The 25507-nt window shown below is 43.2% G+C and overlaps 1 protein-coding gene across 1 annotated transcript in view; it reads left to right on the forward strand.

Moving 5' to 3' along the window:
* The window catches only part of LOC137424473 (plasma membrane calcium-transporting ATPase 2), a 317166-nt gene that overhangs the window by 124405 nt on the left and 167254 nt on the right, over positions 1–25507 (forward strand). Inside the window, exons 4-5 of the mRNA XM_068111958.2 lie at positions 12422–12688; positions 13930–14055. Of these exons, the coding sequence (XP_067968059.1) occupies positions 12422–12688; positions 13930–14055 (393 nt within the window). The remainder of the gene's footprint in view (positions 1–12421; positions 12689–13929; positions 14056–25507) is intronic.

Here is a 25507-nt window from a genome sequence, read left to right on the forward strand (position 1 = left end):
GTGGGTGGACAGTGATGGCCTGAAATATCACAGCACCAAATGTCAGCTCGTTGGGAAGGAAGACATCAGAACGTACGACTTGAGCGTGGCCTATTTTAAATTCAACTTTGCAAGCAGATTATCACGACTGATTGTTTTAACTTTGCCCTTTATCGCTATCAAGGAGTCATTGTATTTTGCATTTTAATCTTCAGACTCCATTATTTTTCTGTACCCCGCGTCCTCTCTCTCTCCTGATGGCGATGATCCGACTGAAAGGTGCGCTATTTTTCAGGTGCACTTGAAATATGGTATCCTTGCTTCCAAACAAACACTCGAGGGGTTGCCTTGGGAGTTGGCGTGCCAGTTTGGCATTTGATTATCGTGACAGGAAGCCATGAATGCCACCAGATATTGAGCTTTTCACTTGTTTTTTGTTTTTTTTAGGGTTGTGGTAAATATATTTAGCTGTTGATAAAATTTTATATACTTTACTTAGTGTCCCATTATATTTGGTACAAAAAGGATGTTTATAAGTTTATCGTTTTTGGAACACTTTTTATGCTTTAGAATTGTAAATTTGTCACATTCGATAAAAGGCCATCCTCGATTGTGACCACTTAGTCTACTTGCCAAGCCTATAGAGCCCTCTTGTGAACCCGGAAATGTTGAGTACCCCAACGTTTTATGTTAGAAATGTACAGTATGGGTCCCCAGCACTTAGAAACTGCCGGATGCTAACTTGCATATGTTGGGCAATTAGCAAAATTAGCATTAATAGCATTAACCCTATCAAACATAGGCCTGGGACACTGAAATTTCTGTTTCGCTCTATTGCTCCGTTTGAATGCTTCGTGTGAGCAAACTATTTGAAGGATCTGTATGAAATTTGGACATAATACACTTAGACAGATATGCTTTCCGTGAGTGTTCTTATAAAAATTTCCTGCGATCCAAATTTCATGTGAAAAAAGGGATGTAAAAGCCGTGGATTTTTTTTCACCCAACATTTTTTTGCACGGTTAGTCCCCTACTCTCATGTTGAGCTACAGTTTCAATGTTGTACTTTAGTTGTACTTAGGGTTGTACTTAGGGTTGAAGGGTGCGATACTATTGTTGGCTTTAGACAGTGCGTTGGTAAGTCACTCAAACTAGTAAAACAAGCTGAAACCTCTAGTGCTGATGATGATGTCACCAAGCTTGTCAGGAGAGTGCGAGCAGAGGTCCGGAATATTCCCTTGCCCCGTCAATATGACCTTGGCAGCTTCCGACATGACAAGGTCGTTCAAGCCACAAGTCCAACCCTTCTGAAGCTTGTCTCCAGTCTCGTGTCCAAGGAAGGAAAAGTGACTAAACCATCACTTACACTCGCTCAATGCATCCAGCAGCACATCAGTAGGAGCTGGAATCAGACAACTCTGGGGCTTGCTGTCAAACTCCACCACAAGAATGGCAGCTCAGAACTGGTTCAGAACCTACATGAGCATGGCATTGTCACTACCTACGATGAAGTCCTACGGTTCCGGAAGTCAGCTGCCATATATACTTCTGAGGACCCAGATAAGTTCCTGCGCGCAGTCGGCCTGGAGAGGCACATCGGCCCTATCCACAGTTGGGGTGATAATTTTGATCTTGTGGTCTTCACACCCAATGGTCGCCGCATGACTCATGCCATGGCCACTCAGTTTGTGCAGAATCCAGCAGGTCTCCTGTTCCCCGGAGGAGCCACACCTGGTGGTAAGGTCATGTCGCTGAAACTACCCTGTCTGACGAAGCTTGAAGCTGGGAAACTTAGTATAGCTCATAAGAGCAGTTTTGTCATTGAACATTACACAGGCCCCAAGAAGATGACTCCACCAGCTCTGAAAGAAGTCCCAAGAACTGATGCTTTCCAAGATGCCATCAAACAGAGTGTTTCAACAGCACAGAAGAAGGATGCTGCTTGGCTCTCGCAGCTCCACTCTTCCCCTCTTCCCCTGGACTGGGCAGCCTACAATGTTGTGCAAGATCGCAATGGTGATGACAGTGCTCCAAAGCTGAAGACGATAAGTGTCTTTGGACCACTGCTTGACTCGCCCCCTGCCCACCCTGATACAGTGCTCAGTACCATTGCCTACTTAGACACATCACTGAGGCAGCTTGGCATGAGCCACAGTCATATCACGTTTGACATGCAGCTGTACGTGATCGCTTGCCTGATCAAGTGGAGTGATCTGCAGCGATGGTCATCAGTGGTTCTCAGACCTGGGATGATGCGCACACTCATGTCATTCATCGACTCAATCGGACAACTGATGAATTCAACAGGTGTGGAGGAGCTAGTCGGTGCATCATTTGGAGACCTGAAATCCATCTTCAACGGGAAGGCCTGGCCCAAGGCTATGCGAGCCTTCCGTATGGTTGTGTCTGCTCTTCTTCATGACTTCTTAGAGGAGGGAGAGAAGACTCACGAGCAGATAACGGCATTCCTGGAGAAAGCCAGAGAGCACCCCACAGGCTGGCTATGGATGGATTGTTTCATCACCCCTACCGTAATAGCTCACAGGTTCTGGCGAGCAGAAAGAGAGGGTGATTGGATGCTGCAACAACACTGCCTTGAAGAGATGCTGCCCTATTTCTTTGCTGCCGGTCATCACCACTACGCAAGATGGATCACATGGCATCTGCACGACATGCAGTACCTTCCTGCTACTGCCAAGGATGACCTTTATGCTGGAAGCCATGTGTGCCGCCACTCTGATGGTGCAGCTGCAGTGAGTGGAGACATGTTTGGGGAGCAGACATGCATCAAGCAAGGGAAGGGAGTAAGAGGCATGAAGGGCATCTCCACCAACCCTGAGCAGGTCGCCGTGTGGATCCAATCTTTCGGCATCTGCTCCTATCTCTCCAAGTCATTGGATGAGATTTACGACGATGCTGAAGCACCGGATAAGACAATGAAGCCCAACAGACACAAAGAAGAGGGTAAAGGACGGCGGGAATTGGACGCGGAGGATCGGGCTAAAATCCTGAGAGTGCTACAGGAAAACTCCCATCCACTCACCATAGAGACCGCGACCCTCCACCATATCATAAATGGCCAGGTGGCAGATGAAAAGGTGAATGTGCAAGATGCATTGAAGATCGGACAGGACATGAGCACACTGTTCTCTTCATCACTTCCTGAGAGATTTCATGCGCCCATCTCAAATAAGGTGGTGACAATGACATTCACCAAAAAAAGAGTGAAGGTCAATGCGAAGATCATATGTGACCTTGAGGCGTTGTTTGCTCGGCTGCTGGTGGTGGGGAGCAAGAGAAGAATGGAGCTCTCTGCCCTCTTTGACTACGAGCTCAGCCCGGTCCCTGCATCCATCATCGATGAGTATGGATGCCTCAGGAAGGGTAACAAGTCTGTGATCGTCCAGCGTCTTGGAATCCTTGCCCCTAATCCCCACTCACCACATGTTGTACTCGTTGATGCATCGCAGCTCATCTACCACGTGGTGTGGCCATCGTCAGGCACTGTGGCTGACCTCGCAGCCAGCATGGGGCGCCGGCTTAATCGCTACATCACCGAAACATTTGTCATCTTTGACCGGTATGAGCAAGTCTCTGCCAAAGACCATGAGAGGCAGAGAAGAGCTGGGGAGAGCTCAACAGAGTACCGACTCTTACTGACAACCCCTCTACCTAGCCGCGACAAAGTGATGAAGAACAAGACAAACAAACGGAGACTGGGTGAGCTCCTGTGCACACACAGCATAGGAGATCACATCAAGATGGTCATCAAAGCAGACAGTATTGTCACTCATGACGAGGCTGACGTCTCCCTCATCTCATACATGTTGGATGCAGCCAGTCGCGGAGCTGAAACTGTCCGCATTCTCAGCGACGACACTGATGTTTTCGTACTCATGGTCTATTGGTGCTGGAAGGTGGGTATCACATGTAACCTGCAGATGGAGAGATGGGATGGCACTATTCTCAACATCAATTCGACAGTAGAGAATCTCGGTGAGCAGTGTCGCTCCATCCTGTCTATGCATGCTCTCTCCGGATGTGACACCACCTCCTATCCCGCGGGGAAAGGGAAGGTGTCCGCACTCAAGGCCATGAGAGTAGTACCTGGTGACTTGCTTCACTTCATCGGAGAGGAGGGAGCTACTGATTTACAGATGACAGAGGCAGTGAGTGGTTTTTTCCTGGCTCTGTACAACGAGGGGGAGTTGGCATCTCTGAACGTCGCCAGATATGACATCTACCGAAAGCGCAAAACCCCCCCAGCACTGAAGACACTGCCTCCTACAGAGCGCAACGCTCTCCTCCATGGACGGTGTGCCCATCTACAGGTGCTGCTTTGGAAAGCAGCAGACTGCCCTGACCCACCAGCTGTGGACATAACAGAGTTTGGATGGAATAAGAAGGAAGGCGAGAAGGGAGAGGAAGTCATCATGCCCATCCTGGATGCAAGCCCCGTTGCTCCTCCTGCCGTGTTGGAAATGATCAGCTGTAGCTGCAAAGCTGGGTTAAAGCCCTGTTTAACAGCAAAGTGCAGCTGCGTAGCTGCAGGCCTGGCCTGTACCAGCTACTGCTTCTGCAAAGGCTCTGATAGTACATGTTGCAACACACACACAGCAAGAAGAGCAATATGACAAGAATGTAGACTCAGGAGAAGAAGATGAAGACGATGAGGATGAGGATATGCTTTATAACAGTGCAGAGTAGTAGAAGTGCAAGACGTTCTTTCTTGATGGAAGTTTTATGTTGTGTAACTAGTGCACATATTTTTCAGCTCTGATAATTTTGGGTATACTTGTGTTTTAATTTTGAGGATATTATTTACCCATAGTCATATTATTCTAGTTTGGTATGGTACTTGCCTTTGTTACCTCTAATACCTGTGAATAAAAGTGGAGCAATAGTGCGAAACAGAAATTTCAGTGTCCCAGGCCTATGTTTGACAGGGTTAATGCTATTAATGCTAATTTTGCTAATTGCCCAACATATGCAAGTTAGCATCCGGCAGTTTCTAAGTGCTGGGGACCCATACTGTACATTTCTAACTTAAAACTTTGGGGTACTCAACATTTCCGGGTTCACATTGCTGGCAAGTAGACTAACTTGATGTACTTGTCGCTCGAAGTCGTCGATAGCATTTCTCTGCTGCTCCCGTGGAATGGCCTACGTACTGTGTATATCATCCACCGCGGAGGAGCATCGATGCAGACAGACTTTTCATGGCACAGATGTTCACCCGGTCAGTTCTGGAGAACGAGGCCGTCATGGCGTCATACGATTGGCTTCCAAACATCAAGACAGAACGGAGGAGATGGAGTGGTGCTGGTGTGCTGAAAGAGTACCTCCTGTGCAGGCCTCTGACTGATCACAGCCCTGGAAGGAGGATGTTTTAAAGCATTTTTAGGAACTTGCTTTTTTCTCCAGCCACTGCGGGTTCGATAAATAAGAATGGCCTAATGTTGTGGCCTCTGCGGCAGAATGCCAACGCATTGATTTTAGAGGAATCTCGCACATCCTCTCTTGCTTCACAGGGATGCTACCGACCGCAAATTTTTAACTTCCACCAAGACAGAATACAGCATCATTACGAAGCCTGCCATCTTGTTTTAAACTTTCAAGCAGTGTGTGTGTTGGTCTGCTTTGGTGGAAAAATAAGGATAATTAATTTTTCTCTCCCAAATGTTAATATCGAGGTACGCTAACTACCGTGGAAAAAGGTAAAGTGACATTTTGGATGCGAGACATTCCCCAAACCAAAAGAGTTAAGAAAAGCAAGATTACATTATATATCCATATATGATTCAATTATTTTTCTTTTCTTTAATTATTTATTTCTGGCATTTGGGGCTGTTAAATAATAATAATAATTATTATTATTATTATTAATATTATTTGTAAATTATAGACACAGGTTGAGGCCATTTGGTCCATCATGCATGTGCTTTATCCACAGCCCAGCATTCCCACCTCCAGTTACTTCTTGTGTGCATCGATGAACTATCCACAAGCGGGGAAATTGACCAGAACACCGGCACACATAGGCCTACTTAAAAATTTTTAAAAAACTGTGCGATCTTGAATCTCCACAACCTAAATGTAGATGGTTTTATGCCCTTCATCCAATCGACGGGATGCTCTGCCCTCTGCTGGCACCGCACCAGAATGGCAGTTTTTAGCAAGTCTGACCCAATCAAGGATGGAACCTACATTATGAGTGCATCGGCTTCTGAGCATCCTGTGGCACTGAGAAATTAACATATTTGGCCACATTGGAGTGAATCGAGATAAGAAGAATGTAAAATGTTGATTCAGTTTTTGATGTTTTATTATGTGGAAAATCAATTTTTGCACTAATTGGTGAACAGAAGATATTGACATAAATTTTTTGATGTCCGGTGGTCGTCACCACCACAAGTGCATGTTTTAACTCTCATGCATGCCGAGATCCAGCAACATGGAGACCTCACTCTCTATCCTATATGTTTGACGTCCCGATAATTTCCACTTTGGATCGATGATTCTGGGGAAAATATCGTCCCCTTTTTTTTTTCTTTTTTTTTGTATGCAAGATCGAGGCTCGTGTAAGAGCTAACATTAATCACAAAAATATTTTTTTTGTATGCAAGATCGAGGCTCATGTAAGAGCTCACATTAATCACAAAAATACTTCTTTTTTTTGTATGCAAGATCGAGGCTCGTGTCAGAGCAAACATTAATCACAAAAATACTTATTTTTTGTATACAAGATCGAGGCTCGTGTAAGAGTTAACATTAATCACAAACATACTTTTTTTTTTGTATGCAAGATCGAGGCTCGTGTCAGAGCAAACATTAATCACAAAAATACTTATTTTTTGTATACAAGATCGAGGCTCGTGTAAGAGCTAACATTAATCACAAAAATACTTATTTTTTGTATACAAGATCGAGGCTCGTGTCAGAGCAAACATTAATCACAAAAATACTTTTTTTTTGTATACAAGATCGAGGCTCGTGTAAGAGCTCACATTAATCACAAAAATACTTATTTTTTGTATACAAGATCGAGGCTCGTGTAAGAGCTAACATTAATCACAAAAATACTTATTTTTTGTATACAAGATCGAGGCTCGTGTAAGAGTTAACATTAATCACAAAAATACTTATTTTTTGTATACAAGATCGAGGCTCGTGTAAGAGCTAACATTAATCACAAAAATACTTATTTTTTGTATACAAGATCGAGGCTCGTGTAAGAGTTAACATTAATCACAAAAATACTTTTTTTTTGTATACAAGATCGAGGCTCATGTAAGAGCTAACATTAATCACAAAAACACTTTTTTTGTATACAAGATCGAGGCTCGTGTAAGAGCTAACATTAATCACAAAAAGACTTTTTTTGTATACAAGATCGAGGCTCGTGTAAGAGCTAATATTAATCACAAAATACTTTTTTTTTGTATACAAGAGCAGGCTCGTGTAAGAGCTCACATTAATCACAAAATACTTTTTTTGTATACAAGATCGAGGCTCGTGTAAGAGCTAATATTAATCACAAAATTACTTTTTTTTTGTATACAAGATCGGGGCTCGTGTAAGAGCTAACATTAATCACAAAATACTTTTTTTGTATACAAGATCGAGGCTCGTGTAAGAGCTCACATTAATCACAAAAATACTTTTTTTTTGTATACAAGATCGAGGCTCGTGTAAGAGCTCACATTAATCACAAAAATACTTTTTTTTTGTATACAAGATCGAGGCTCGTGTAAGAGCTCACATTAATCACAAAAATACTTTTTTTTGTATACAAGATCGAGGCTCGTGTAAGAGCTAACATTAATCACAAAATACTTTTTTTTTGTATACAAGATCGGGGCTCGTGTAAGAGCTAACATTAATCACAAAATACTTTTTTTGTATACAAGATCGAGGCTCGTGTAAGAGCTAATATTAATCACAAAATTACTTTTTTTTGGTATACAAGATCGAGGCTCGTGTAAGCTAACATTAATCACAAAAATACTTTTTTTTTGTATACAAGATCGAGGCTCGTGTAAGAGCTCACATTAATCACAAAAATACTTTTTTTTTGTATACAAGATCGAGGCTCGTGTAAGAGCTCACATTAATCACAAAAATACTTTTTTTTTGTATACAAGATCGAGGCTCGTGTAAGAGCTCACATTAATCACAAAAATACTTTTTTTTTGTATACAAGATCGAGGCTCGTGTAAGAGCTCACATTAATCACAAAAATACTTTTTTTTTGTATACAAGATCGAGGCTCGTGTAAGAGCTCACATTAATCACAAAAATACTTTTTTTTGTATACAAGCTCGAGGCTCGTGTGAGCTCACATTAATCACAAAAATACTTTTTTTTTGTATACAAGATCGAGACTCATGTAAGAGCTAACATTAATCACAAACATACTTTTTTTTTGTATACAAGATCGAGGCTCGTGTAAGAGCTAACATTAATCACAAACATACTTTTTTGTTTATATACAAGATCGAGGCTCGTGTAAGAGTTAACATTAATCACAAACATACTTTTTTGTTTGTATACAAGATCGAGGCTCATGTAAGAGTTAACATTAATCACAAAAATACTTTTTTTTTGTATACAAGATCGAGGCTCGTGTAAGAGCTAACATTAATCACAAAAACACTTTTTTTGTATACAAGATCGAGGCTCGTGTAAGAGCTAACATTAATCACAAAAACACTTTTTTTGTATACAAGATCGAGGCTCGTGTAAGAGCTAATATTAATCACAAAATACTTTTTTTTTGTATACAAGAGCAGGCTCTTGTAAGAGCTAACATTAATCACAAAATACTTTTTTTTTGTATACAAGATCGGGGCTCGTGTAAGAGCTAACATTAATCACAAAATACTTTTTTTGTATACAAGATCGAGGCTCGTGTAAGAGCTAATATTAATCACAAAATTACTTTTTTTTGGTATACAAGATCGAGGCTCGTGTAAGCTAACATTAATCACAAAATACTTTTTTTGTATACAAGATCGAGGCTCGTGTAAGAGCTAACATTAATCACAAAAATACTTTTTTGTATACAAGATCGAGGCTCGTGTAAGAGCTCACATTAATCACAAAAATACTTTTTTTTTGTATACAAGATCGAGGCTCGTGTAAGAGCTCACATTAATCACAAAAATACTTTTTTTTTGTATACAAGATCGAGGCTCGTGTAAGAGCTCACATTAATCACAAAAATACTTTTTTTTTGTATACAAGATCGAGGCTCGTGTAAGAGCTCACATTAATCACAAAAATACTCTTTTTTTGTATACAAGATCGAGACTCATGTAAGAGCTAACATTAATCACAAACATACTTTTTTTTTGTATACAAGATCGAGGCTCGTGTAAGAGCTAACATTAATCACAAACATACTTTTTTGTTTGTATACAAGATCGAGGCTCGTGTAAGAGCTAACATTAATCACAAAATACTTTTTTTTTGTATACAAGATCGGGGCTCGTGTAAGAGCTAACATTAATCACAAAATACTTTTTTTGTATACAAGATCGAGGCTCGTGTAAGAGCTAATATTAATCACAAAATTACTTTTTTTTGGTATACAAGATCGAGGCTCGTGTAAGCTAACATTAATCACAAAAATACTTTTTTTTTGTATACAAGATCGAGGCTCGTGTAAGAGCTCACATTAATCACAAAAATACTTTTTTTTTGTATACAAGATCGAGGCTCGTGTAAGAGCTCACATTAATCACAAAAATACTTTTTTTTTGTATACAAGATCGAGGCTCGTGTAAGAGCTCACATTAATCACAAAAATACTTTTTTTTGTATACAAGCTCGAGGCTTGTGTGAGCTCACATTAATCACAAAAATACTTTTTTTTTGTATACAAGATCGAGACTCATGTAAGAGCTAACATTAATCACAAACATACTTTTTTTTTGTATACAAGATCGAGGCTCGTGTAAGAGCTAACATTAATCACAAAAATACTTTTTTTTTGTATACAAGATCGAGGCTCGTGTAAGAGCTGACATTAATCACAAACATACTTTTTTTTTTGTACACAAGATCGAGGCTCGTGTAAGAGCTAACATTAATCACAAACATACTTTTTTTTTGTATACAAGATCGAGGCTCGTGTAAGAGCTAACATTAATCACAAAAATACTTTTTTTTTGTATACAAGATCGAGGCTCGTGTAAGAGCTAACATTAATCACAAACATACTTTTTTTTTTGTACACAAGATCGAGGCTCGTGTAAGAGCTAACATTAATCACAAACATACTTTTTTTTTTGTATACAAGATCGAGGCTCGTGTAAGAGCTAACATTAATCACAAACATACTTTTTTTTTTGTACACAAGATCGAGGCTCGTGTAAGAGCTAACATTAATCACAAACATACTTTTTTTTTGTATACAAGATCGAGGCTCATGTAAGAGCTAACATTAATCACAAACATACTTTTTTTTTGTATACAATATCGAGGCTCGTGTAAGAGCTAACATTAATCACAAAAATACTCTTTTTTTGTATACAAGATCGAGGCTCGTGTAAGAGCTAACAATCACAAAAATACTTTTTTTTTTGGTATACAACATCGAGGCTCGTGTGAGAGCTAACATTAATCATAAAAATACTCTTTTTTGGTATACAAGATCGAGGCTCGTGTAAGAGCTAACATTAATCACAAAAATACTTTTTTTGTATACAAGATGGAGGCTCGTGTAAGAGCTAACATTAATCACAAAAATACTTTTTTTGTATACAAGATCGAGGCTCGTGTAAGAGCTGACATTAATCACAAAAATACTTTTTTTGTATACAAGATGGAGGCTAGTGTAAGAGCTGACATTAATCACAAAAATACTTTTTTTTGTATACAAGATGGAGGCTCGTGTAAGAGCTCACATTAATCACAAAAATACTTTTTTGTATACAAGATGGAGGCTAGTGTAAGAGCTGACATTAATCACAAAAATACTTTTTTTTGTATACAAGATCGAGGCTCGTGTAAGAGCTCACATTAATCACAAAAATACTTTTTTTGTATACAAGATGGAGGCTAGTGTAAGAGCTGACATTAATCACAAAAATACTTTTTTTTGTATACAAGATCGAGGCTCGTGTAAGAGCTCACATTAATCACAAAAATACTTTTTTGTATACAAGATGGAGGCTAGTGTAAGAGCTGACATTAATCACAAAAATACTTTTTTTTGTATACAAGATGGAGGCTAGTGTAAGAGCTGACATTAATCACAAAAATACTTTTTTTGTATACAAGATCGAGGCTCGTGTAAGAGCTGACATTAATCACAAAAATACTTTTTTTTGTATACAAGATGGAGGCTAGTGTAAGAGCTGACATTAATCACAAAAATACTTTTTTTTGTATACAAGATCGAGGCTCGTGTAAGAGCTGACATTAATCACAAAAATACTTTTTTTTGTATACAAGATCGAGGCTCGTGTAAGAGCTGACATTAATCACAAAAATACTTTTTTTGTATACAAGATGGAGGCTAGTGTAAGAGCTGACATTAATCACAAAAATACTTTTTTGTATACAAGATCGAGGCTCGTGTAAGAGCTGACATTAATCACAAAAATACTTTTTTTGTATACAAGATGGAGGCTAGTGTAAGAGCTGACATTAATCACAAAAATACTTTTTTGTATACAAGATCGAGGCTCGTGTAAGAGCTGACATTAATCACAAAAATACTTTTTTTGTATACAAGATGGAGGCTAGTGTAAGAGCTGACATTAATCACAAAAATACTTTTTTTGTATACAAGATCGAGGCTCGTGTAAGAGCTGACATTAATCACAAAAATACTTTTTTTGTATACAAGATGGAGGCTAGTGTAAGAGCTGACATTAATCACAAAAATACTTTTTTTGTATACAAGAGCAGGCTCGTGTAAGAGCTCACATTAATCACAAAAATACTTTTTTGTATACAAGAGCAGGCTCGTGTAAGAGCTCACATTAATCACAAAAATACTTTTTTGTGTGTGTGTACAAGATCGAGTCTCGTGTGAGAGCTAACATTAATCACAAAAAGACAAATTGACACATAAAACATAAGATAAAGGGAGCGGGAGACAAGATGGGGAGAGAGAGGGAAGCACACAAGTACAACAGCAGAGAACAGGGACATCGGGATATCTGTGGGAGGGAGAGGGCTTGGGGGGAGGAGGCACGGGAAGTGGGGGTTCGGAGAGGTTAAAAAACACATTGACATCCCTCCTGCTACCCGGAAAGTGAATGAGATCCCTTTGGGAGGGAAATAGGGGATGGAGGGGGTCTTTATGGACTAAAGTTGCCTGCTGGATAATTAAATAAATAAAAAATCTGCACCAGGAAGAACCCGGTTGCGACGAAAAGCAACCACATTTTTCAAACGTTGTGCCCGTTTGTTGTGTTGATACCAACAGGCTGTGTCGTGAGTCAGGAGGGTGACGGTGATGGACATGAAGAGGAAGAGGCAGAGGCTGGCTGGATCGAGGGGGTGGCCATCTTGCTTTCTGTGGTTGTAGTTGTAGTTGTGACCGCTTTCAATGACTGGAGCAAGGAGCGCCAATTCCGTGGACTGCAGAACCGTATCGAGCAGGAGCAGCGCTTTTCGGTGGTGCGCGCCGGGCAGAGTGCGCAGGTCCCCGTGGCGGACCTGGTCGTCGGTGACATAGCACAGGTCAAGTATGGTGAGTGAGCCCGCAACTCCATCTATTATCTTCCAGTACACTAGTCAGGTTCACTATGTTAACAAATATAATTTCGTTAAAAATTTTGGGATTAGCAAACCTGTACATTTTTGGAATCTTCAGAGCATGGAGAATCCGAAAATCAATGTTGGCATTTGCACAGACACCTGCATGGCCGCCATTTTGGATTTTGAAAATGGCCGCCATAAAATACATATTTTGCGCGATCTCGGCTTCTAGTCAACCTAGAGACTTAATTAAATATGCTAATCCTATGTTTTCTGGGACAAGGAATCCAATAAAGGCCTCAAAATAGTGCTCAGGATTATAGAAAAGCAACAAACAAAGGTATTTGAAAACCATTGTCTTTATATTTGTGATATAAGTGTATTACATAATACATGATATTGCAAGTCCTTTGAAGTTATAGGTTGTTATAGGAAGTTATAGGTAGTATCAGATTGAACTACAAGTCCTATACACAGGATCTACGAGGTCTACACCGTTCAGGAATATGCTTTTACAGATCTTCATCACTGTCCTGAGTGTCATTTTCACAAAGGTGTCTACGCAAATGTAAACATTAATTTTTGGATTCCTCATGCTCTGAATATTCCAGAAATGTATAGTTTTGCTAATCTACCAAAATTTTTAACGAAAAAACATGGTGAACCTGACTACACCTGCTTGTGCGTCCATGGCTTCCCGTCTGCTCTCTGTGTCATTTGCCTTCTTGTTTGTACGAGTCGCAATGAAGCAGAAGATTTTTGAGAATAAAGAACCCAATGCTCCTTCCTTTGTTGCCCTGCGCTCGTTTGCCATGTCATTCTCCATTCTGTCATTTAAGCACTTGATATTATTGCCACGACCTTAATTACCCTCATCTGCTTCCTTGTTTCCATCTATAATTGCGATTCGTACACAGCTCTGCGGGTAATTGTCTTCTTTCTTTGAGCTCCTGTTGTTAAATTGCTGCTTCAGGCTCTGTCTGTTCATCGGCTTCCAACATGCTGTGCGAAAAATGGACTTTCTGGCATGTAGTCCTTGCCTTTCCACCTTTTCCAAGGACATTGCTTGTGCTGCATGCCAGCGAAAGCTCCTCGAGTGCTCCATGTACAGCGACTGATGAGTTGGCAGAGCGGGGAAAGTTTTCTTCTCTTGCGGAGAAGTATTTTGGATTTGAATTTGGAATCCCATCCGGTTTGATCCTTTCCTCGACGCGTCCCCATCTGTGTTCGCAGGAGATCTGCTCCCGGCCGACGGCGTTCTGATACAGGGGAACGACCTCCGTGTGGACGAGAGCTCCCTCACGGGGGAATCGGACCACGTGCGCAAGGCTCCCGATCGGGATTCCATGATGCTATCTGGTGAGATCTGTTGGTACCGGCGGTGTTTGGTTCCCAATTTCTGTTCAATCGTCTGAATCTCCTCGAGCGATTCCTTCGGAACCTCTAAACGCGGCGGATTGTGGTGACGAGCTGCTGGCCCTTTGAGAAATGTCCCATGCATGTCCCATGCATGGCGCTTACATGTCCCATGCATGTCTCGAAGCCAGTCTGACGTAGTTTATCCGGTTTGTATATTTTTCTTGAACACCAGGAAAATAACTTGGAGCAATTTTCGTTTTGATCAGGACAAGAAAAAGTTTGAAATTAATGAAATTGACAAAGCGACTTATCTTGTCCATTTCGATGGTTGTGAACTCGCACTCATAAAATGTCGGTTATATTCTTCTTTTTTTGTGATAACTTCCTGATAAAGCTGTAGGTGGTTTGATGTTAGTGACTTTTTCAAATTGAGACCTTCATAATTAACCACCATTAGACAGATGTACATGAGGAATTTTTACATAGTGGTGTAGGAGGGGAAGGTGGGGAAGGTGCGAAAGGTGGAGAATGTGGAGGAGGAGGAGGGGAAGGAGGAGGTGGAGCAGGAGGAGGAGGAGGGAGAAGAGAGGAGGGGAAGGTGGAGGAGCAGGAGCAGGAGGAGGGAGAGGAGGGGAAGGTGGAGGAGCAGGAGGTGGGAGAAGGAGGCGGAGGAGGGGGAGGAGGAGGGAGAGGGGGGGGGAGGACAAGGTGAGGAAGGGGAGAGGACAGGGAGAGGACAGGGAGAGGAGGGGGAGGACGACAGGGAGAGGAGGGGGGAGGACAAGGAAAGGAGGGGAGAGGACAAGGAAAGGAGGGGAGAGGACAAGGAAAGGAGGGGAGAGGACAAGGAGAGGAGGGGAGAGGACAGGGAGAAGAGGGGAAAGGAGGTGAGAGGACAAGGAGAGGAGGGGAGAGGACAAGGAGAGGGGCGGGGGGAGGACAAGGTGGGAGAGTATAAGGGAGGGGGAGGAGAAAGAGGAAAAAATAAGAAACTGTGTCAGTATCTTGCTTCCCAATGAACATACATCGTGTCAGTTGCTGTTAGATTGACATGTATGACACGGCCATCGTTATTCATTTACACATTTTGTTACCGATCGAGAAAATGTTGGTGAAAACTAATATATTTATTTTCGAAACACATCCATGGCAATCGAGGTTGGCCATTTTTTACTTTTGCTGCTAGTAGGCCTTGCCTTCAGTATTGGCTCAATGCAAAATGCTACAAAATATCCAGCCAAGGTCGAACATGAGCACCAGGTTGTCACAAGTTTGTTTTTTCAATCACGACCTTTAGGGAATCAGAAATCGAGGGAGAGAGAGGTCAATGTGTTTGACATCACATGATTTAACCACCGAACCCTTGTCTTTTGTATTTGAATTGTTTGAGTCATTTTTAGCATTTTAATTTCACATGACCTTTTACCCTTCCAAAAGGTTGTTTTCCCCCCTGTTCTTCACCTGAACCTTTCAGACCTCGACTTGATTGAAATTGGCTTTTGGATGAGACGGGCCCTTGGTTACACGAAAACAAACTGAATTGGGGACTTTGTCAAGCTCTTCAACAGTCAGACGTTTATAGGTCGGCTTGAGCTGAATTGTCCTTAAGTCGTCCGCTCTCGCTTCGGTACAACTGTGGTTGATATGAAGTTGATTATGATGTTGTGGCCTTGCGCGTGTAATAGAGGAATGCGATGGGGTGGTCGTTCGGAGAGTGGAATGGGAGACTAACTTGTAGCTTAAGCCCCAGTCATACCGGCCATTTTCAGGCCACGAATCGCCACGACCTAAGATCGGGGCGACATTCTTGGCCAGATCGTATCGGGGTCCTGGCGATTCCTGGATGATCGGGGGTGTACTTGGCAGTTCGGGTCGAGACGGGAAGCCGCCCCGACAATTTTGAACTGTTCAAAATTATCGTGGCGATTCGTGGCGTTTTTCAAACTCTTGCCGCTGTCTGGAGGGTGTCGTACGAGCGCGTGTGGGCATCGGGAAAATGGTCGTGGAGTGTCTTGCGGCGGTCGGGAAACTTGGCTGCCACGATTCGCTCCGCATCCAGCAAGCACCGATACGACCGCCGTACGTCCTCACATGGACGCCGTACGACCGCCATCACGATCTTCCAAGAATTGCCCCGATCCGTCCCGACCACGTTCGCGCAGCAGTACGACGACTCACGATCATTGCCGATCTCTCACGAATTAACACGACTCCGCCAAGACTGCCGTAAGCATGCAGTAAGCACCAGTAGGCGCCAGTACGACCTGTCACAAGACCGGGTATATATAGGCGATCCCTGGCGGCGAAATCATTTCATCTCCTGATTCCAAGCTGGTCACATCGATCACATCCAAGCTGGTCATGGCGGCCGCGTGATTGTGCACGTCTTCCTGGATCCCCTCCCCCTCTTCCTGGCTGGCGGCATCATTGGAAGGCTTGGAGTTGATGATTTATATAAACGCCATACAAAAATAACGTGAATTAGCGTCGTCTGAATTTTAAGATCGTAGTTAGGTCGGCGCGATTCTTGGCCGTTCTTATATAGGGCAAGGACGGCCGCTGCGCAGTCGGGCTCGGACGGGTGGGCACGTACGCGTGCGTAGTGAGGTCGTAGTGCGGTCGTAGTGCCGTCGTAGTGCGGTCGTAGTGAGGTCGTAGTGCCGTCGTACTGCGGTCGTAGTGAGGTCGTAGTGCCGTCGTAGTGCGGTCGTAGTGGGATCGGGGCGGATCGGGGCGGATCGGGGCGAAGACGTGTGGGCACGGGCTAGGACTTGTGGAGATCTTGCCGCGCACTTGGCGGATCGGGCTTTGTCGGCGCGGCGGTCACGGCGCGATCGTACGGGAGTCGTGGCAGGGGTGTTTTGGTATGACTGTGGGAAAATTTACAGCCGATCTTGCCGAAAAGTCGTGTTGGTGTGGGGAATCGCCAGATCGGGGGAGATCGGGACGATTCGTGGCCACTCAAATCCGGTATAACTGGGGCTTTAGTTGTTCAAGGTATGACTGGGATACACTCTGGAATAGATTTGATGTTTTTATGTGATGATGTAAAAAAAAGAAAAATATCAAACAAAAAAACCTTTCCTTTGTGATTCTGATATCCCAAACTGGATTTCCTTTCATTCGATGAACGTCAATGTTTGAAGATGATTGAAATTTGTTTGGTGTTTTCACAACACAAACTGCAAGTGGATATTGAAGGATGGAGGATGAGGATGGAGGATGAGGATGACGATGAGGATGAGGAAGAGGGATGTGGGTGAGTTCGTGGTTGTCCTGATTACCTCCGCCACCAAAGTTCATCTGACTTGAAATTTGAATAGGATTTTCATATCAGCCAACTGAATTCATCCACCAACTATTTTTGAGATCAACTTCGGTCTTGAGGTCAACATAGGCCAAAGGTCAGCCACTATTTTCAAATTTCTAAAATCCTTAATTTTCAACCACTTGATTGAAATTTGAATCGGATGAACATATCAGCGAAATGAATTCAACCACCAACTATTTTTGAGATCAACAAAGGCCAAAAGGTTAACATAGGCCAAAAGGTTAACATAGGCCAAAAGGTTAACGTTGGCCAAAAGGTTAACATAGGCCAAAAGGTCATCAACCCATTCAAATTTCTAAAATCCTCAATTTTCATCCGATTGACTTGACATTTGAATAGGATTTTCATATGAGCTAACTGAAGTCAACCAACAACTTTTTTTGAGGTCAACATAGGTCACAACGTCAACATAGGCCAAAGGTCAACCATTTTTTTCATCTTTCTAAAATCCTCAATTTTTATCCCATTGACTTGAAATTTGAACATCATTTTCATATCACCTAACTAGGTTGAACCACCAACTATTTTGAAGAGCAGCATAGGCCAAAAGGTCAACATAGGCCAAAGATCAACAACCATTTCAAATTTGTTTGTCTTTGTTTGTTTGTTTGTTTGTCTGTTTATCTATCTGTTTTTCTGTGTTTGATTGTTTTTTGTTTGTCTGTTTTTTCTGTCTGTGTTTGTTTTTTTCCATTGGTGTTTGTTTGTTATTTGTTTGTCTGTTTGTGTGTCTGTCTGTGAACAGGACAGTTCAAACTTTTTGGACGGATTTGAACGAAATTTGGTGAAGAGGTTGGGTGTGTGACATGAATGAAAACATTAGATTTTGGTGAAGATCCGGATCTGGATCAGATAATTTTTAAGTGATTCTTCACAACTGAGATAGGGCCATAAATGATATATAGCAGGACATCTCAAAATGTTGTTGACGAATTCAAACGAAACTTGGTCGATGAGTTGGTTAGGTGACAACAACAAGCGATTAGATTTTGGTTCAGGTCCAAATCCACATCCGACCTATCGGTGAGATACAAAACGTAAACTGTTGAGCCTGGTGGAGGTATGCGCTCTACCAAGTGCCGTTCTCGTTTATCTGCTAGTATCATTATGTTAATGGTGTATATAATATACCTATTGAATATTGACAATGGCATTTAAATTTATTTATTTATTTATTTTTGTACAGTACCTTACTTATTTATCTATTTATTTTTGTACAGTACCTTACTTATTTATCTATTTATTTTTTATCAATTTATTTATTTGTCGGTGTGTATGAGGTGCGGGTTTGGGAGCTTGGTAAGAATAAGTTTGTTTACATTGATCTCAAGATCATTCAGCATCCACAATCGACGATGATTCTTCAACTGTACGGAGTTCCTTCAAAAAGTATCGAGCTTGACCTGGAATTGGAAGTTTTAGACTTGACATTTTGTATACAATCCTTGTATCTCCGCATGATCTGTCTCCATCCCCTGCAACACTTAAACACTTCTCCCATCGGTGTTCAATGTTTTGTAGGCCATTTAATTAAAAAAAGATGTTTTCTTGGCCTTGTAACCAGTCATCACCAGTCATCACCAGTGTTCACTGAGTAGTGCGAGTACGAGCATTGTCCTTGCGCACGAGAACTCCACCTCTCAACATTTCAAGCGAGTTAAAGATGGTCTTCACTAATCTGAAACTGATGATCTGAATGGTGTCAACAATATTCCAGATAATCCACCTTTTTCCAATAATCCCATATTCCAGATAACACCTTTGCCATCCTAAAAATCAGAGGCCAGCACCTTTCCTTCTGATGCGGTTGACCAGTTTTCGGAGGTAGAGGTAGTATGCTTCTGCCGAGGGTCTACCTTTTATATTCTCAATCAAACTAAAAGACTCGTGTATTATCCTGGGAAAAAGGTTGAGACAGAAAATGTAGATGTTATTGGAAGCGATCCTAAATTTACTGTGAGGCTTCTGTGCGCTTTTAGGAGATGCTGCGATTTGTCAACCAATTGCGCTGCAACCTTATTCATCCAAGGTGTTGCTTGATGATGGTTTCCACACTTCCCACACTTCCCACACTGACTCCCACTTCCTCTGCGATATGTTGAATGGTGACTTGTCAATCAAATTGTTGATTATGGAGTCTTCCGCGTCAGTTTTATTCATTTACCGCTCCGGGCCTTTACTCGGCTCTCCTAACCTCCCGACCACCTTTAAATTATGTATTTTAATGGTGGCGTGACTTTTCCTCTTTGTGGTGGCATGAAGCTTGTTACTTGGCCCAAATAAAACAATTTGGGCAAGTACGTTAATCACTCTGGTTTGTGTGTTTTTGTTTGTGTGTTTGTTTGTGTTTGTGTGTTTGTCTGTCCGCTCGCTTATACTTGCCTACAGGTCACAATTTTTAACTGATCTTCATGAAACTTCATCAAATGGTAGAGTTCGTGGGCTGACAGAATCCTATTTCTTTTTGAGGTCAAAAGGTCAACATAGGCAAAAGGTCACCCATTTTTCTTTAAATTCCTAAAATCCTCAATTTTCATCCGATTGACTTAAAATTTGAATAGGATTTACATATCGGCTAACTGAATTCAACCGCCAACTATTTTGGAGGTCAACATGGGTCACAAGGTCAACATAGGCCAAATTTCTAAAACTGTCAGTTTTAATCCGATTAATGTAAAATTTGAAGACTATTTGCACATCAGGTCACTGAATTCAACCACCAATTTTTTTTGAGGTCAAAAGGATGCCATACTGAGTGCCATTATACTTTGTTCTCTTTTGCCAAGTGTCGCTCTATGAGTGATTTTTTCATTTCTCTATTTTCTAACACAGTTCCTCCCGGTCATTTAGAAGCAATTTAAAAAAAATAAAAAGATCTATCGGTGGGCTACTATCTGATACACCCCCACCTAAAGAGACCCGCATATTGTGAATTTGCTGGATTTTAACTCGAGCAGGACTAGATTTAATTGGATCGAAAGGAGTTACCAAAACCTGAAGGCAGACTTCCTCAAACAAGGTCTTTTAAGATTTCCTTTGGAAACCAACAGAAAGAAAAATGGTGAAGCACTTCCAATGAACATCGAAGTATGTTTGTGCACTCAATTATGAGGGGTTTAAAATGACTTGTTAAAATGTATAGAGATGGCCTTTGAAGGAGTTGTTTCAAATCCGACTCATCAGAAGCCCAGAAGGGCCTTCCTATCAATTTGTACTTCACCATGAAGTGGCATGTTCATTACTCCACCACCTGAGGTGCTGGAGGTTTTTGTTTTCACCCCTGTCTGTCTGTTTATTACTTGTCAAAATTGTTTTTTTTGCAAGTATGTTGATCACTCGTGTGTGTGTGTGTGTGTGTGTGTGTGTGTGTGTGTGTGTGTGTGTGTGTGTGTGTGTGTGTGTGTGTGTGTGTGTGTGTGTGTGTGTGTTCGTGTGTGTGTCCGCTCACTTATACTTGCCTACAGGTCACAATTTGAAACCGATTTTCACGAAACTTTACCAAATGGTAGAGTTCGTGGTCAGACAAAATCCTATATATTTGTGGGGTCAAAAGGTCAAAAGGTCAACATAGGCCAAAGGTCAACCACTTTTTTCAAATTTCTAAAATCCTCAATTTTCATCCGATTGACTTGAAATTTGAATAGGATTTACATATGGGCTTACTGAATTCAACCACCAACTATTTTTGAGATCAGCGTGGGCCAAAAGGTCAACATAGGCCAAAGGTCAACCACTTTTTTCAAATTTCTAAATTCCTCAATTTTCATCTGACAGACTTGAAATTTGAAGAGGATTTACATATCGGCTAACTGAATTCAACCACCAACTATTTTTGAGATCAGCATGGCCAAAAGGTCAACGTCGGCCAAAAGGTCAACATAGGCCAAAAGTCAACCACTTTTTTTTTTTATTTCTAAAATCCTCAATTTTCATCCGATTCACTTGAAATTTGAATGGGATTTACATATCGGCAAATTGAATTCAATCACCAACTATTTTTGAGATCAACATAGGCCAAAAGGTCAACATAGGCCAAAGGTCAACCACTTTTTGTTTTAATTTCTAAAATCCTCAATTTTCATCCGATTCACTTGAAATTTGAATGGGATATACATATCGGCAAATTGAATTCAATCACCAACTATTTTTGAGATCACCATAGGCCAAAAGAGCAACATAGGCCAAAAGTCAACAACAATTTCAAATTTCTAAAATCCTCAATTTTCATACGATTCACTTGAAATTTGAATGGGATATACACATCAGTTAACTGAATTCAACCAACAACTATTTTTGAGATCAGCATAGGCCAAAAGGTCAACATAGGCCCAAGGTCAACCGCTTTTTTCAAATTTTTTAAAGCCTCAATTTTCATCCGATTGACTTGAAATTTGAATAGGATTTTCATATCAGCCAACTGAATTCAACCACCAAATATTTTTGAGGTTAAAAGGATGCTCCACTGAGTGCCATTCCACTTTGTTCTGTTTTGCCAAGTGTCACTCAGTGATTTTTCGTGTGTGTGTGTGTGTGTGTGTGTGTGTGTGTGTGTGTGTGTGTGTGTGTGTGTGTGTATGTGTGTGTGTGTGTGTGTGTGTGTGTGTGTGTGCGTGCGTGCGTGCGTCCCTGTCCGCTCACTTGTATTTGTCAACTGGTCACAATTTGATCCGATTGACGGGAAATTTGAAGAGGATTTACATATCAGCTAACTGAATTCAACCACCAACTATTTTGGAGATCAACATCAACCAAAAGGTCAACATAGGCCAAAAGGTCAACATAGGTCAAATTTCTAAAATTGTCAATTTTCATCCGATTAACTTAAACTTTGAAGACGATTTGCATATCAGGTCACTGAATTCAACCACTACGTTTGTGTACAAGATATATCAAAAAGTTGTGGACGGATTTGGCAGAGAGGGAGTGTTTGTGACAAGGACAAAATGATTAGATTTTGGGGAAGATCTGGATCCGGATCCAGCTAGTAAAATTTTTGAAGTGATTCTTCACTATTGGGAGATAGGGCCAAAAACGATACAAAGCAGGATATCTCAAAAGGTTGTGGACGGATTTGGACAAAACTTGGTGGACAGGTTGTGTGTGTGACAAGGATGTATAGATTCGATTTTAGGAAAGATCTGAATATGGATTCGGATACGAGAATTATTTAATTTTTAAGTGAATCTTCACCATTCAGAGATTGGGCGAAAAGTGATATATAACGTGATATCTCAAAAAGTTGTGGATGAGTTGCTTAGCTGACAAGAACAAGCAGATTAGATTTTGGTTCAGGTCTGAATCCAGATCCGACCTATCAGTGGGATACAAAACATAAACTGTTCAGCCTGGCGGAGGTTTACACTCTACGGATGCCATTCTAGTTTATATTGCAAGTAATAAAAAAACGTTTCTTTCAAAATGTAAAAGGACGGAGGGATGATTTGTCAAAAATAATGCAAAAACAAAACAAGGAAAGGAAAACAAGGTAAAGTCACAAGATATCATGTGAAGCTGTTCTGACATCTTTGAATAATTGTTGTTGCCTCTCAATTTGCAATAGTAGTACGTGGTGATTGTTTCCATGTACAAATTTAACCACTGAAATATTAGTCACCCGCCACACACGGCACACACTCCACATCCACCACACACTCCACATCCTCCACACACTCCACATCCACCACACTCCACATCCGCCACACACTCCACATCCGCCACACCCTCCACATCCGCCACACACTCCGCATCCACCACACACTCCACATCCTCCACACACTCCGCATCCGCCACACACTCCACATCCGCCACACACTCCACATCCGCCACACTCCACATCCGCCACACACTCCACATCCGCCACACCCTCCACATCCGCCACACACTCTGCATCCACCACACACTCCACATCCACCACACACGGCACACACTCCACATCCGCCACACACTCCACATCCGCCACACACTCCACATCCGCCACACACTCCACATCCGCCACACACGGCACACACTCCACATCCGCCACACACTCCACATCCGCCACACACTCCACATCCGCCACACACTCCACATCCGCCACACTCCACATCCGCCACACACTCCACATCCGCCACACACTCCACATCCGCCACACACTCCACATCCGCCACACACTCCACATCCGCCACACACTCCACATCCGCCACACACTCCACATCGGCCACACACTCCACATCCACCAAACACTCCACATCCGCCACACACTCCACATCCGTGACACACTCCACATCCGCCACACACCCCACATCCGCCACACACTCCACATCCGCCACACACTCCACATCCGCCACACACTCCACATCCGCCACACACTCCACATCCGCCACACACACCACATCCGCCACACACTCCACATCCACCACACACGGCACACACTCCACATCCGCCACACACTCCACATACGGCACACACTCCGCATACGGCACACACTCCGCATCCGCCACACACTCCGCATCCGCCACACACTCCGCATCCGCCACACACTCCGCATCCGCCACACACTCCGCATCCGCCGCACACTCCGCATCCGCCGCACACTCCGCATCGGCCGCACACTCCGCATCCGCGACACACTCCGCATCCGCGACACACTCCGCATCCGCGACACACTCCGCATCCGCGACACACTCCACATCCGCGACACACTCCGCATCCGCCACACACTCCACATCCGCGACACACTCCACATCCGCCACACACTCCACATCCGCCACACACTCCACATCCGCCACACACTCCACATCCGCCACACACTCCACATCCGCCACACACTCCACATCCGCCACACACACCACATCCGCCACACACTCCACATCCACCACACACGGCACACACTCCACATCCGCCACACGCTCCACATCCGCCACATACGGCACACACTCCACATCCGCCACACACTCCGCATCCGCCACACACTCCGCATCCGCCACACACTCCGCATCCGCCACACACTCCGCATCCGCCACACACTCCGCATCCGCCACACACTCCGCATCCGCCACACACTCCGCATCGGCCGCACACTCCGCATCCGCCAAACACTCCGCATCCGCGACACACTCCGCATCCGCGACACACTCCGCATCCGCGACACACTCCGCATCCGCGACACACTCCGCATCCGCGACACACTCCGCATCCGCGACACACTCCGCATCCGCGACACACTCCACATCCGCGACACACTCCACATCCGCGACACACTCCACATCCGCGACACACTCCACATCCGCGACACACTCCACATCCGCCACACACTCCACATCCGCCACACACTCCACATCCGCCACACACTCCACATCCGCCACACATTCCACATCCGCCACACACTCCACATCCGCCACACACTCCACATCCGCCACACACTCCACACCCGCCACACACTCCACATCCGCCACACACTCCACATCCGCCACACACTCCACATCCGCCACACATGCCACACACGCCACACACTCCACACCCGCCACACACTCCACATCCGCCACACACTCCACACCCGCCACACACTCCACACCCGCCACACACTCCACACCCGCCACACACTCCACACCCGCCACACACTCCACACCCGCCACACACTCCACACCCGCCACACACTCCACACCCGCCACACACTCCACACCCGCCACACACCCCCTGGGAGGGTGGATCCAGTTGGGTTCTATGATGTGCGTGCGGTGATGCTTTCCCATCCATTGTGCTTCCAGCGACGAGACGAACGTTACACAACACCTGAGTCGGTGATGTTCCCCCCCCGTGGATTAAGGTGACAGCAGCCATCACTACTGTCGAGATGGGACCTGCCGAACCTCGACTCATCTGTAAAGAGGATAGCAGGCCAATGTTGTCTCCTGAACTTCAGACGTTGTCTACACCAAGCTCGGTGCGCATGTCGATGACGTAGCAACAATCTTATGTACTGCTGGTCGTCATTGTCGGATGTTGTGCTCGCTTAACAGATTCCTGACCGTTCTCGCGCTGATTGGTCACAAGCCAGGGATGCTGCGAGCTGTCAAACCTGCTGTCTGGAAATGATTCCTAAACTGCACAAACCGGATGTGGTTACCTGCCGAGTAATGTCAC

This window comes from Myxine glutinosa, chromosome 4, assembly GCF_964187855.1.
Source record: "Myxine glutinosa chromosome 4, kmMyxGlut1.1, whole genome shotgun sequence".
Taxonomy (NCBI): domain Eukaryota; kingdom Metazoa; phylum Chordata; class Myxini; order Myxiniformes; family Myxinidae; genus Myxine; species Myxine glutinosa.